This window comes from Plasmodium gallinaceum (assembly GCF_900005855.1).
Source record: "Plasmodium gallinaceum strain 8A genome assembly, contig: PGAL8A_v1_21, whole genome shotgun sequence".
Classification (NCBI taxonomy): Eukaryota; Apicomplexa; class Aconoidasida; order Haemosporida; family Plasmodiidae; genus Plasmodium; species Plasmodium gallinaceum.
Window position 1 is genome coordinate 105,274 of NW_021628323.1, and position 14,963 is coordinate 120,236.

Here is a 14,963-nt window from a genome sequence, read left to right on the forward strand (position 1 = left end):
TTTTTTTTTTCAAGAACAAATATGCATGCTTCCTTTATTATTCTTATCATTTAAATATTTAGCAACGTTGTAGAAGCTAAAATATATTATTACCTATAAAAAAAAAAAAAAAAAAAAAAAAAAAAAAGTTCCTTAATCCTTAAATCCTATTTATTATAAAGTTTTTATAAGTATAAAAATTAACTAATTTATATATTTTAAAAATTCAAATAAAATTTTTTTTTTTTTTTTTTAAATAACATTTTAAATCATTGTACATACTGATTCTTTAATAAAATTTAAGATTTCACATTTTTTTTTTTTAAAAATGTGTCTATATTAATAATAAATCTATTTTGTGATTACATATACTTGCATTAGTTTACATAGCAAATATAATTTTTTACATATGGATTTTATAATGTGTGATTTTTAATGAAACAAGGAATATTACTTCATAAAAATATATGTATTTTCAAATTATTCTAAATTTTATTATATGAATTTAGCTACTTTATTTTAACTTAATGTTGAATATTTTAATTATGTTTTAAATAACCTGAACAAAAAAAATTGTAAATATATTCTCATTTTTTTTTATTATTTATGAGTAATAATATATATATATATATATTTTAATTTTCTAATTTTATGAGAATAATGGAAAAAATAGTTAGCTTCGAAGAAGGATATGAACACATTAAAGTTATAAAAGAAGCTTTATTAAAAATATTCAATTATAATTATAATAATGTTGATTTAAAATATTTAAAGAAATGTGTTTTCAAACTAGTTAATAATGATTATTCTGATAAGCTTTATATAGAAGTATATAATATTATTTATGAATATATAATACATATAAAAAATAAAATATTAAAATTTTACGAATTAAATGTAGAAAATGAAAATTTTATTCCAGAAATTAACAAACAGGAATTTAATAAATTGAATTTTTCTTCTAGCAAAATTGAAAAAAGAGATTTAGAACTTTATTTTTCATATAATAAGAGTGATAATAATTTTGCATATATAAAAAATATAAAAGAACTAAATAAGAAAAATTATAAAAAATATTCATATGATAAATTTATGGTCATTAATAATCTGAAGTTATTTTTTGAAAAAAATGAAAATAATTATTTTAATGATAAAGTATATAATAAAAATACTATTTTCTTTAAGTCTTATTTATACTCCAAAAATTTAATAAATTTTAAAAATATATTATTTAGTAACTGCATAAAACTTAAAGATACCTTCACTTTCAATATAGAAGACAATGAATGTTTAAATAATTTTAAAAATATTATGTATAATAAAATTAAAAATTTATTTTATAAATATTCTTATCATATATTTATAAAAGAAAGGGAATATTTATTTGATGAAAAATGTTACAACTTAAATAATTTTATTCATTTACAATTTTTGTGCTTAAATAATTTACCTGAAATAAATTATAGTGATGAAAAATGTCAAAAAAAAATGTATTTACAATATGTTGAAGAAGTAAATGAAGACAAAAAAATGAATGTTTTTTATATTTTAAAAGATGATTATAAAATTATTGAAAAATATAAGAAACTTAATTATGAAAACTTATACTCTCAATGTTATAATATTCGTAAAAAAAAACACTATTGTAATATATTTAGTAGAAAAAAAAATAAAGAAATAAATGAAGAACAATGTAGTTCTGATGATTCAGATATTTTACCACAAGAATTTGCTAAATATTTCAATAAAACTAATAATATTTATAAAAGAATTAATCTATATGAAATATTTAAGTGTGGTTTAAGTGTTGAAAATAATTTATTATTCAATTCAGAAATAAATAAGAAAGAAAAAGAAATAGAAAATTATAATATATTTTCAATATACTTGAAAAATAAAAGATCTATTGAGAATAACAATATTTTTATAAACAAAGTTAATCATGATAATGCAATTATAAAAGATCTAATTTATTTTTTAATTAACTATAAATTAACTAAATTTCCTAATATAATTAGAATTGCTATTGTATCTATATGCATTTTAATAGGAAAATATATAAGTAATTATAGTATTACTTTTAGAAAGCAAAATAAATTTGAATATAGAACTTTTAATAATTTCCTTCTTCTTTATTATATGGTTAAAAAAAAAATGCATACATTTTGCAATGATATGAATAAAATTATAAATAAATTTTTAGATTTGTTAAGTAAAAACGAATATATGTATCTCTTTTTGAATAAAAAAATAATTACACTGAAAAAAAAAATAAAGCACTACTCAAAAGTTTTTAATGAAAATGTATTAGAAAAACAAAACTATAACACAAGTAACAAAAAATACGATTATGAGAAGAGTAAGAATTACAATGATAGCAATGATAATATTGTTAAAAATATTTTAAACAAAAACGAACTACATGAAAAAAATGATTCAATGAAAAATTTTTACAATTATACAAAAGAAAACAAGAAATTTAGAAATTCATTTAGTATATATAAATTACCACTAGAAGAAGTAAATAAACTGTTTTATAGTATTTTAATGTTATTAAAAAATTCAGATGTTTTTCGTTTACCTTTTTTGAAAAATGCAACAATATGGAACTATTTTAGTATTACGCATGCTCTTTTAAATTCCAATAAATATAACGAAAATATTTACAATATTATAAAAAAAAAGTGCCTAAAAACAAAAGAAAATGCCATTAATTATTATACATGTAATGAGAAAAAAATGTGCATTATTATAACGAATAAATTATTAATGAATATTTATAGAACTATAAAATGTAAATTAAATTATAATTATAAATATGAATATAATGCTCTTTTAAATTATAAAAAATTATTTAATACAGTGATATGTTTTTGGGAAAAATGGATTGGAAATTTAAAAAATATAAATGAAATTTTCACTTATATGTATGATAATTTTATAAATAATAGAATGTATAAAAGAAAATATTTTCTAAAAAAAAACTATACATATAGAGTAAAAATTTTAAATTATAATCTAATGAAAAAAAACTCAAAAAAGCAAAAACAAAAAGAACAAGTTTCATGGAAGAAAAATCAGAAAAAAGTATTATTGCCCTTTGATTCTTTAGGAATTTTTTTATTCAATGAGCTAATTTTAAATAACGTTTTTATAAAAAAAGTTATCAAGAAATGTCTACTTTATTATTATACTTCTTTTAGTAGTCATAAAAAAGAAATATGCAATTTTTTTCAAATAATTTTTTATTTAGATAAAATATTATGTATTAATTATTATTATAATTACTTTGAAATCGAATTATCAATATTCTATTTTATATATGTTATCAACATTATGCATAAAATTATTGAATATAAAAACTTATCATATTTTCTTAATTTTATTACAACTATAATGCTTGAAAAAATATATATTAATAAAGAGCTTCATATTTTTGATAATTTTCATATATTTAAGAAATATATTATAAGTAATAGTTTTACAAAAAAACATTCTATTATGTTTTTAAATAAATATAAAAAAGAGATATATGAATACTTCAAAATGGTGAAATGTGATGAATTAAAAAAATTATATTCCATTATTAACAGTGTTCTAAAAAACTGCAAAAAATATATTCTGTCTTTATTTGAAGATACTATAATAAATGAATTTTATGAAAAATTAAAAAATTATTATGTTTTTTTTCCTAAAAATGTATGGAACAATTTTATAGATTTAATAGATGGTAATTTTTCAGATAAATTAATTATTCAAAACAAATTACATAATATATTTTCCATCTTTTTAAGTAATCAAGATATATATCTTTCAAAGAATAAAAATCACATGATGAATAATAACCTAAATGATAATATTAAATATGAAAAAGAAAATATTAGTATAATAAGTTCTAAAAATAATCTAGAAAACAATGATAAGTTTGATATAAAAAAAAATTATCAAAATATATGCACGGAAGAAAAACCCATGTATATAATCAATAAAAGAATAAACAAAAATTTTATAAATAAAATAAATGAAAAAACTTCAGATTTTCAAAAAAATGAAAAAAAAAATGGTAATGAAGTATCAAATAACAAAACGCTTGACGAAACTTGTAAAAATTTTAATTCAAAAGCTGAATGTAAAAAATATTATGAAAGCTGTTTCTTCAAATATAGAAACTATAATAAAAAAAAAAAAAATTCTGAAGATTCATGCATAAATATAGCATATGGGGATACATTATTTGAATTAGTAGATTACTATTTGTTGTTTATTTTATTAAATAATCAGGAAAATTATTATTTTTTACATTATATATTTAATTTAATTTACATTTATTATAAATACGAATTTATAATAAACAAATGTTTTAATAAAGATGAACATTTTTTTTCATCATATAAAAAAGCAATTTTTAAAATAGTGAATTCAGATAATAATATAACATTTTATTTTTCAAGATTTTTAGATTTGTTGTTAAAAGAAATAGATTTTTTAACATGTTATGACTACAATGTAGACAACAAAAAAATTTTTTTGAAATTTTATAAACAAAATATACAAAAAAAATACTATAATCTTACTAAGATTACAAACAATATAAAAGAAAACAAAGAAGAAGACAAAAATCCAGACAATTTAATTAAGAGAGAACAGAACAGTAGGTTTATTTCAAAAAGTAAACAATCAGAAAAAATTAATAGTTTATTCGTAAAGGAAAATAATGAAAAATATTTTAACATATACAAAGATATATATGAAAATAATAGTATGAATGAAATTAAAATTGATAAAGAAAAGATTCATGATAATAAAAATATTAATAATAATTTAAAAAAAAAAAAAAATTTTGATGAATTTTATTATTATGAAATATTCGAAAATAAAAACTATTCAATAACATTTCTAAAATGTAGTTTGATTTTATGCACATTAAAATTATTACAAAATAATAACAAAAAAATATTATCTCATTATAATGATATTAATTGTTTTGTAAATTTTTACTTAACTTTAAAAAGAAAAAATAAATTTAAAAATGAAAAATGTAGTTTTTATGACTTTTTTACTCCAATTTATCAGTGTAAAAATAAAATTGAAAAAGATTTTTGCAAAAGTTTTCTAAAAGATATTTTCAAAATTTTTCATTTTATAGAAGACAAAAATGAAGTAGAATATTATTGTAGAAAATTTTTAACAAAACGTTTATTCAATGGTATGAAAAATAAGAGAACTGAAAAATATATTATTAAAATCTTTAATAATATTGAGGGAGATAATTATGTATACAGAATGAAAAATATGATGCATGATTTTACAAAATACAACAATTATTTTAATAAAATAAAATCTAATAATGATAGAAAAAATATTAATATACTATTTCTTCGTAATATAAATTGGCTATTTGATGATTATGGAGATATTTTATTAAATGAGGATATAAAAAACTATATTAATTTAGCTACAGAGGAACTTTTAAATACTCATCGTAATATAAAAATAGAATGGATTTTTCATTTATCTTATGGAAATCTTATATTTGAAATAAGTGAAAAAAAATATATAATAAATTGCAACATGTGCATTTTAATTATTCTCCTTCTTTTTAATGAAGAAGTGAAAAGTGAAAATTTTAATCATTTGAATAATCATGAAACAAATTCCATTTCAGAAAAGAAGAAAATTAATAACCAAACTGTAATGTGTAACAAATTGGATATTAATTATATACATTATTGTACAAATATAAAAAGAGAAAATGTTAAACAAATTTTAAATGTTTTGGTTACTAAATATAAAATACTACTTAATGAAGTATCAACAAAAAATAATAATACAATTGATCTTTATTATGTAAATTTTAATTTTTTCTCAAAAAATGAAATAATATTTATAGATGACGGATATATCGATTCAGCAAAAATTGAAATAGAAAAAAAAAGAAGTAAATATATTCATAATTTAGAACAACATCCAACTTACGAACAATATTTAATTGAAGCTTTTATAGTCAAATATGTTAAAAAAAATGGAAATATTAATATAGATTTTTTAATAAATGAAACAAAAAAATATTTTAATCATTCAACTATAGATTCAAGCAAAATTAACAATTGCATTACCCATCTTATTAACATGGATTATTTAAAAAAGACTGAAAGGTTATACTAATAAATTATACATAATTATTATGAAAAAAAAAAAAAAAATAAAATAAGAAAAATTATTAAAATTACATAGATAAAAATAAAATAACGAAAATTTTTAAATAGTTATTTTTAATATATTACCTTATGTTTATTCATTTTTTTTTTATAGTGGAACCCTTGAGTACATATAAAGTGTTTAATTTTAGAATCTTAAAGGTATAAAAAAATTTTTCTTTTTTATATTTTATTTATTTTAAAATATAAATAATTTTAAAAACCATTAATCACAAATAATTACTCTTATGATATAATTAATTTTTATATTTATTTTTAGAAAATAAGAGTAAATTTCATGGTTTTATAGGAATAATATTAAAATTTTTTTGCGTAGTATTTTTGTTTCAATATAATTTTCTATCTTCATCAAATAATATATTAATATATTAATCAAAGAATTTTTTTCTTTTTATTAGAAAACTAATGTTTTAATAAAAGTTTAAAAGTAAAAATGAAAACTTCTGTTTATAATTTCTTAGTAATTTCATTAGATCCTTGGTGAATTAAAATCTACTAAACTAATAATAAGTGTATAGTAATTTTTAAATATATATTTCAAAATCAAAGTTTAATTATATATTTATAGAATATAATAAAAATTACCTCAATATTAATTTTAAAGAAATTATAGTTAGGTATTTATTAAAATTATTTATAATTATATTTAATATAAATATTTTTTATTATAATTATATTTAACATATATATTTTTTTATTATAATTATATTTAACATATATATTTTTTATATTAAAATGTTTTAAAAAAATATTTTTAGGAAAAATAAAAAGTGAATAATTATGTCTTAAGTTTTAAATGTTAAATTTAGATTAATAACTATAATGAAAAAAAATTAATACATTAAAAAATAAAAAAATAAAACTACATATATTTTTCTTCATAGAGGCTTTTATGAAAAGAAAAATAGATGTTTTTTATTAAAAATATTCTTTTTTAATTTAAAAAAAATATGTGCAGATATAAATACAAATGAACACTTAAAAATCAATAACAAAGAATAACATAAAAATATAAAAAACAAAAAAAAATATATATATATATATATATATATATATATATATATATATATATATATATATATTAATGTAAAGGTAGTATGTTTAAATTCATGTAAAAAGATAAATGGTTATATATTAAAATTTTTAATTTTATTTTGTCTAATAATAATGTAACAAATGAATAAAAAGGGACAACAAAAATATGCAATGAAAATTTATTAATAAAATTGTTTTATCTATATATATAGTATTTAGACATTAGTAATTTTCAATTGATAAAATAATAATTAAAAAAAAAAAAAAAAAAAATAGAAATATTCAAGTGAATTTCTTCTATAAATATAAAAACGATAAATAAAATTAATATTAAATAAAATACATCAATAAGAGCTTCAATTTTTTTTAAGAGTGCAATTTAACAGCATGAAACTCGAAAGAAGTTATGAAACTAAAAATTAAAAAAATTATAGAAAACTAAAAAATTAATCTTCTGGAATATATTTCAAGCACAAATATTATAATATTATTTCCATTATATTATCATAAATTTATTTTATTGTGTTTTTATATTCATACCATTTTTCATATTTTTAAATTGCGTCATAGATATATGGTTTTTTTTATTTATTTATTTTTTTTTTTTTTATTTTGATAGACATAAACAACTAAAGCAAATAAATATGGAATAATAAAATGCTTTATAAAAAAAAACAAAATAACATCTTGAAATAATTACTCGCCTATGTTAAATATTACTTACTTTTTCTTCATTAATCCTTTTCTTTATATCTTAATTTTTGTGTTTATATACATAAAAATACATAATATATATTTTTTTTTTTTTTTTTTTTTGATTTTTTTTTTTTTTAATTTTTTAAAAATGTATTTGTTTGAAATTTTTTTATTTAAAAACCAATAATCTTCTACTAGATAAATCGTTTTAAGGAACAGAATGGAAAAAAATGTATATATATGGAGAATAAATTTTACTGATAATATATTAAAAACTTAATTATTGAAATATCCATAAAAAAAAAAAAAAAAGTAAAAAATAATCACTCGTACATAAATAAAAGCTTAAACTTTTCTTGTAACACATAAATGATTTGCATACTTGAAAATTTAAATTATTTTATTAGAAAATATAAGATTTCACAAAATAAAATTTCTTGATCTGTTCTATTAAAAATAATAATTTATTATTTATTTTTTTTCTTTTTTTAAATAATCTTAGTAATCTTAGTTTTGAATAAATAAAATTTTTTTTTTTTTTTTTTTTTTTTTTTTTTTTTTTTTAAATTTATATTTAAATAACATATTATATATATAAATTTATTCATTTTTAATATTTTTATGCTATTACGTTTGAAATTTTTTTTGGTAAAAATATATATATATATATATATTTTATTTTTAATTAAATTCTTCATTACTATTCATAAAATCCCTTTTATTATTAGTTGTATTTCTGTTTTCACTTTCTTTCCATGCATTAGAATTATCTTTTTCATTTATATTTTCATTTTTTTTTCTAGCATCATCTTTTTCTGTATTAAAAGATATAGATTTAGAAATATTATGATTCTTTGAATGTTTACTAGAATTTCTAGTTTCATCACTAAATTCATCATTACTATTACATTTTGATTTATAATTATCTTCCTTTTTATCATGTTTATTTCTGTAATCATATTTATCTTGTCTACTAAGTCTTCTTCTGCTATTACTCCTGTAGTATCTGTCATACCTTTTTCTGTCTCTATATCTTGGATAATCATTTTTGTAATCCCTTGATCTCCTGCTTCTACTAAAACTTCTCTCATAGTCTCTGTTACGGTATTTATTGTAATTTTTCATATAATAATTTTTTTTATCTCTATAATTTCCCATTCTTTTATCATAACTGTTTCTATATCTAAATTTTTCTCTTGATCTATCTCTTCTTCTTATCTTATCTCTAGAATAAGATCTGTATCGTGAATTTGACTTAGATATATATCTCCTTCTTATCTTATTATCTGGATTTTTTCTATATGCATATGCTCCTTTTTCCTTGTATTTCATAAGCTTTGGATCTGATCTACCTTTCTGAGCAACAAAAACTTCAATTCTATTTCCATCAATTTCTGAACCGTTCATTTCTTTTAAAGCTTGTTCAGCATCCTTTGCATCATAAAATTCAACAAATCCAAATCCTCTTGGTTCTTTAGTGTAATAATCTATAGGCAAATACACATCTTTTATAGCTCCAAATTTTTTAAATTTTTCTCTAACCATGGATGGGGATGTATCATATTTTAATTTTCTTATCAACAAGGACATTGGTTGATTTTTCTGATTAATATATGGACCCATTTTATAAATTCTTTCTTACTTGTACATATTTATTAATTGTTCATAAATTTAATTATTATTATTTACATTCATATGTATATTAATATATTTACATTAAACACATTAATGTAGCTATGTATATATTAACATACAAATATATGCATTTTAAATTAATTTTATATTATATGTAATTTAATCCTACTGAAATATACAATTACAAAATATTTTTTTTTTTAAATATTAAAACATTATTTACATTTATTAACTCTTCGAATGTATAAACAAATATTAAAATTTTATTAGATTATAAAAAAAAAATATATATTATTAAATAAAATATGTATAGCTATACATGAAGTTTTTTTTTTAATACTATTTATAGTTTAAATTATTGATATTTTAATTTTTATTCAATTTTTTTTAGAGGTTTATAAGTAATTTAATTTTATGACAAGTGTAAATTTTAAAATTAAAAAAAAAAAAAAAAATTTTATTTCATACCATTTTACAAAACCTATTATTAATTTTTGCGTAAATCAAATAACTTTTCTTTTTTATTTGAAAAAAAAAAAAAAATAAAATAAAATACATAAATAAATATAAATTTTTTTTATTTTATTTTTTTGTTATTAAAAAGAAATAATTTATATAAATAAGCTTTTTTTATTTTATGTAATTTATTATATTGTAATTTAAATTTTATGCTTACTAGCTTTTACATTTTTTCCCTCCCTCTTTTTTTTTGGGTAGTTTTTTTTTTTTGAACTATAATTATTTCAATTTCTTAATAATATATTTAAAAATATTTATATATATATATATATATATATGAAAAATTTTATTGTAAAAATTATATTAATATAATTTTTTTTTTTTAGAAATATCATACAAATTTTTGAATGAAATACTAATACAACCCATTTATTTATTAAAACTAAGGTCATATAAACACATATTTATTATATATATTTAAACATAAAACATAATAGTATAAATATTTTAGAAAAAGAATTTTACATAATCAAAATGATATATATAATTTGATGATTTTCTTATTTAATATAAATTTATAAATATTATTATAAATAAAAAAAGTCTAGAGAATACTTTTTTGCTGGCAAAACAATTAACATTTTTTTTATTTTGAATCATTAAATATTTAACAGTTTATTTTAATTTTTAAAGCATTACTCATAATTTGAAGAAATTTACAATTAAAAAGAGATGTTAAAATTTAAAAAAAAGATTAATTATATTTTTTTTATTATTTTAAATACTCATCTTTAATTTTATTGTTAAAGTAATAACCATTCATAGCCTCATTTATTACTATATTCAAGGTTTTCTAATTTTTATATAATTTATTTTATATATTTTGATAAATAAAACTTTAAAATAAGCTAAAAAATAAATTTAAATAAAAATTTATACTTTAACATTTATACATACTTTTATTGAAGAAATTTACGAAAGTTCTTATCTTTTTTAATTATAATTCAAATATTTATATTAATAAATTTTCTTCAAAAGAAAAAAAAAAGTTATTTTTTTAATATAGAACATTCTTATTAGCTTTTTATCTAATTTTGTTATAATTAATCAAAATAAAAAAAAATATTATTTTTTGTAAAATTTTATAATATAAATAACAAAAAAAAACGAAATAGCATTCTGATTTATTTTTATAATTGAAGAAAAAGAATCACATAACAATGGTATAGTATGTCTTAAAAAACAAGTTTTCCTTAAAAATAACGGTAAATGAAGTTAAAGTCTTTTTTATTATCATAATTAAATTATAATTTTTTACGAAAAAGAAACAGATGATTCGTTTGCGTAATTCTTACAGTTTACTATTTAAAAAAAATCAGTAAAAAGTTAATAAAAATAAACCAGTAATAAATAATCTATGGAAAAAAATATAAATTAATATTTTTAGTTCATAAGTAGAACTTTTACTAAAGTATTTTATTACTCTACTATTTAAAAATACAAAAACTAATTTTCAAGAAGATCAATTATGTATATATTTATAAAAATTTTAGGAATATTGTGTAAAATTTATGACAAGGTTATTTAAAAATTGGGAACAAAATTATGTAACAAACATAATCCTAAATATATTAAAACAAATTTTTTTTTTAAGAAAAATACTAAAATATAGATTTTTTTTTTCGAAGGATTTTATATAGAACTTATGATGCTAAAATAATTTTCTAAAATTAATAAATACCATAGTATTTACTTAAAATTTTTTCTTAAAGAAATAAGCATATCTTGTATATATTTCAAATTATGATAAAAAAAAAATTAAATAAAATATATCAGATATATCTAGAATTGTAAAATATTAAAAACTTTATTGTATAATTACATGTATATATGTTTAAAAATGAAATTTATAAAAATATTTAAAGTTACGATAAATATTTAGAGAATTTGCTCAAATAATTCTAAGTATAAATTTAAATAAGAACTAATACATGCATGCATTTTTCTTTTTTCTTACACTATTGTAGGATTTGTGGTTTCGTTACTTTTTTGTGTTACCTTTAATCTGTAATAAGCTACGGTATATCACTACTTTTCTTTCTTATTTTTTTTCTTTTTTTTCAATAAAAACTTTTAATAAAATAGTCTATTTTTTCTTACAATTTTTCATTACAAATTTTCTATGTAATACCTTTATTTTTTATTTTCATATTCTAATATTTTTCTTTCTATTTGTTCATATAATTTTCTTATTCTCTATGTATAAATGTCTTTAGTAATTAAATTTCTCTGTCTTCATTTTTTCTCTCATAGAATGCTATGTTTTCATAAATAAAAATAGTTTAAAGGATTATAACTACTTTTTAGAAGTTTAAAAATATATATTTTTATTCCTTTAGTTTTGTTGCTATTAAAAACAGTGTTTAATACTAAAGGAAAAATATAAAATAATAGGTTAAAAAAAAAAAAAAAAAAAAAAAAATTAATGGTGTACTAGCTTCTTTTTAAAATTAATTTATTCCTTATTATGGCTATATTATATTTTTATAAAATTCACTAGACTTTTCAGTTTTCATAAGTGAAAAAGATTCAACATATTATAAATAAAAAGTAATAAAAATAATTTTATTAATGTTCTCAATGGATTTATTCATTTTTTTTTTTTTCCTTTTTTGAGATATATGTTTTTAAAAATGAAAATTTTAAGAGAATATTATTAAAAATTATAAAATAAAAAAAAAAAAAAAGATAAAAAAAGAGTTTCACTATTAAAAATTTTTTATCATAAGGAAATATATGATTTGCTAATTTTTTTTTTTTTTTTCTTTGCACAGTTTTCTAGAATTAAGAAATTTTAATTACTTTCATATAGTGAATTTGTGCACAAAAAAAAAAGTATGTTTATTCAAATATATAAATGCTCTTAAAAAGATAAAATTAAAACACCTTTTATTTGTAATATATTTAATGATTATTTATTTTATGTAGATCTTATTTGATATTAATTTAATGTAATTAACTATATTTAAAAAGTTTAATATGCATATACATCATAATTACAATTATCTTTCTAATAGTTTCGAAAGTTCTTAAAATTTTTTTCATCCACACATGCACCACACAAACATAAAAGTTATTTCAATGAAATTTTTCTTTTTAAATTTAACCTTAAATATACTTATTATTAACTCTTATATTTTTAATTTTATTCATACATCGTTATGTTTATTTTTATTCTCTAATAAAAAAAAAAAATAAATAAATAAATAAAAAATAAAAATAATAAAAAAAAATAAGAAAAATATAATTATTTAAATTGCAATATATATTTTGTGATACGTAAGAGTTCCTTTACACAGAAATGTACACACTACTGTACATATATAAAAAAAAAAAATATATGAAATATATAAATAATATATAATACATATATATAAACTCATAGGTATATAATATATGATATATATGTTTATATATATATAATTGTGTATTTACTTATTTTTTTTTTTTTTTTCTTTGTATGAATTTTTATTTCTTTTGTTTGCTCATTTATCTTTAAAAAAAATAAAAGCTAACAAAGGAACTGATAATTACACGCACATTATATGAAATTCAATAATTTTTTTTTTTTTTTTTTTTTTTTTTTTTTTATTCTTATTTGATCTTTTCTTTTCCTCCTTTTTTTATGCTATTTTTTTATATCATATATATATATGTATATATATATGTACTTTTATTTTTTTTTTTTAAATTGAACTTTACTAAAATTTATAGTTGTCACAATTTGATAATTATTATTTTTACTTTATTTTATTTAATATATATTTTTTTTTTTTTTACAATTACTTTTTTAAAAATTCACATTTGTATCGAAAATGATAAGCGGTATTCGTGTTAATGATACTTGTGTAACAGAATTTAATAATATGAAAATTCGAAAAACTTGCAGATGGATTATATTTGTTATAGAAAATTGTGAGATAATTATTCACTCAAAAGGAACAACAGATACATTAACAGAATTAGTTGATTCAATTGATAAGAATCAAAATATTCAATGTGCATATGTGGTTTTTGATGCAGGTAAAAATATATATATATGTGTTTTATAATTTATATAAATATAATATACATCATTTTTCAAAATCAAAATTTTTTATTTTTTTTTTAATTTAATTTTCCTATAATTTTTTTTTTGTTTTGCTCTTTTATGCATATATATATTTTATTGTTGTAAGTATACAATTGTTTAGTACAATATTTTTATCAAACAGCTTTCAAATAATTCTTGAAAAAAAAAATAGAATTTCTAGCTATTTCCTTTATACATATATATATTTATATATATATATATATATATTATCATAATTTAAAAACCTCAATTTTTCTGTGATTCCATGTCATTAATAATATAAATTTATTACATTGTTATGTAAATTTATAATTTTTCATTTTTTTTTCTTTTCTTTTTAGTTAACAAAATTCACTTCTTTATGTATGCTAGAGGATCATCTAATTCAAGAGATAGAATGACTTATGCATCCAGTAAACAAGCATTATTAAAAAAAATCGAAGGTGTCAACGTTTTAACATCAGTTATTGAAGGTGTTCAAGATGTTGCAGATTTTAAATAAATTATTTTATTTTTAAGCGTTTTTCATTGAATATATGATTTGTAAATGTCTTTAGGCATATTTATGAAACTCTTTTTCATTTAACAAGATAAAATTATTTAAGAAACAAATATAAACTCAGTTAGTTATCTTAAAATTTTATTCTATTAAAAAAAAAAAAAAAAAAAAAAAAAATTTAAAACAGTATGAAGGAAAAAAAAATATGTACATATATAAATATATATACTTATATAAAGGACATGTAATATTTTTTATGAGTAAAAAATGTAGGAATATATTAAATTTAATGTATTTTCACATTTAATTT

At 16.3% G+C, this 14,963-nt stretch overlaps 3 protein-coding genes across 3 annotated transcripts; 2 read left to right on the forward strand and 1 right to left on the reverse strand.

Moving 5' to 3' along the window:
• Positions 1 to 639: 639 nt before the first annotated feature.
• Positions 640 to 6,313, forward strand: PGAL8A_00024500 (cullin, putative; the record flags this gene model as incomplete). Its single annotated transcript, XM_028674237.1, has 2 exons — positions 640 to 6,134; positions 6,292 to 6,313. The coding sequence occupies 2 exons, from the start codon at positions 640 to 642 to the stop codon at positions 6,311 to 6,313; spliced, it is 5,517 nt and encodes a 1,838-aa protein (XP_028530610.1).
• Positions 6,314 to 8,609: 2,296 nt separating this feature from the next.
• Positions 8,610 to 9,551, reverse strand: SRSF12 (serine/arginine-rich splicing factor 12, putative; the record flags this gene model as incomplete). The annotated part of the gene is made up of 1 exon (XM_028674238.1): positions 8,610 to 9,551. One exon carries the CDS (start codon positions 9,549 to 9,551, stop codon positions 8,610 to 8,612), a length of 942 nt encoding a protein of 313 aa, XP_028530611.1.
• A 4,346-nt stretch (positions 9,552 to 13,897) lies between these two features.
• Positions 13,898 to 14,656, forward strand: ADF1 (actin-depolymerizing factor 1, putative; the record flags this gene model as incomplete). The annotated part of the gene is made up of 2 exons (XM_028674239.1): positions 13,898 to 14,105; positions 14,496 to 14,656. 2 exons carry the CDS (start codon positions 13,898 to 13,900, stop codon positions 14,654 to 14,656), a joined length of 369 nt encoding a protein of 122 aa, XP_028530612.1.
• Positions 14,657 to 14,963: the final 307 nt, after the last annotated feature.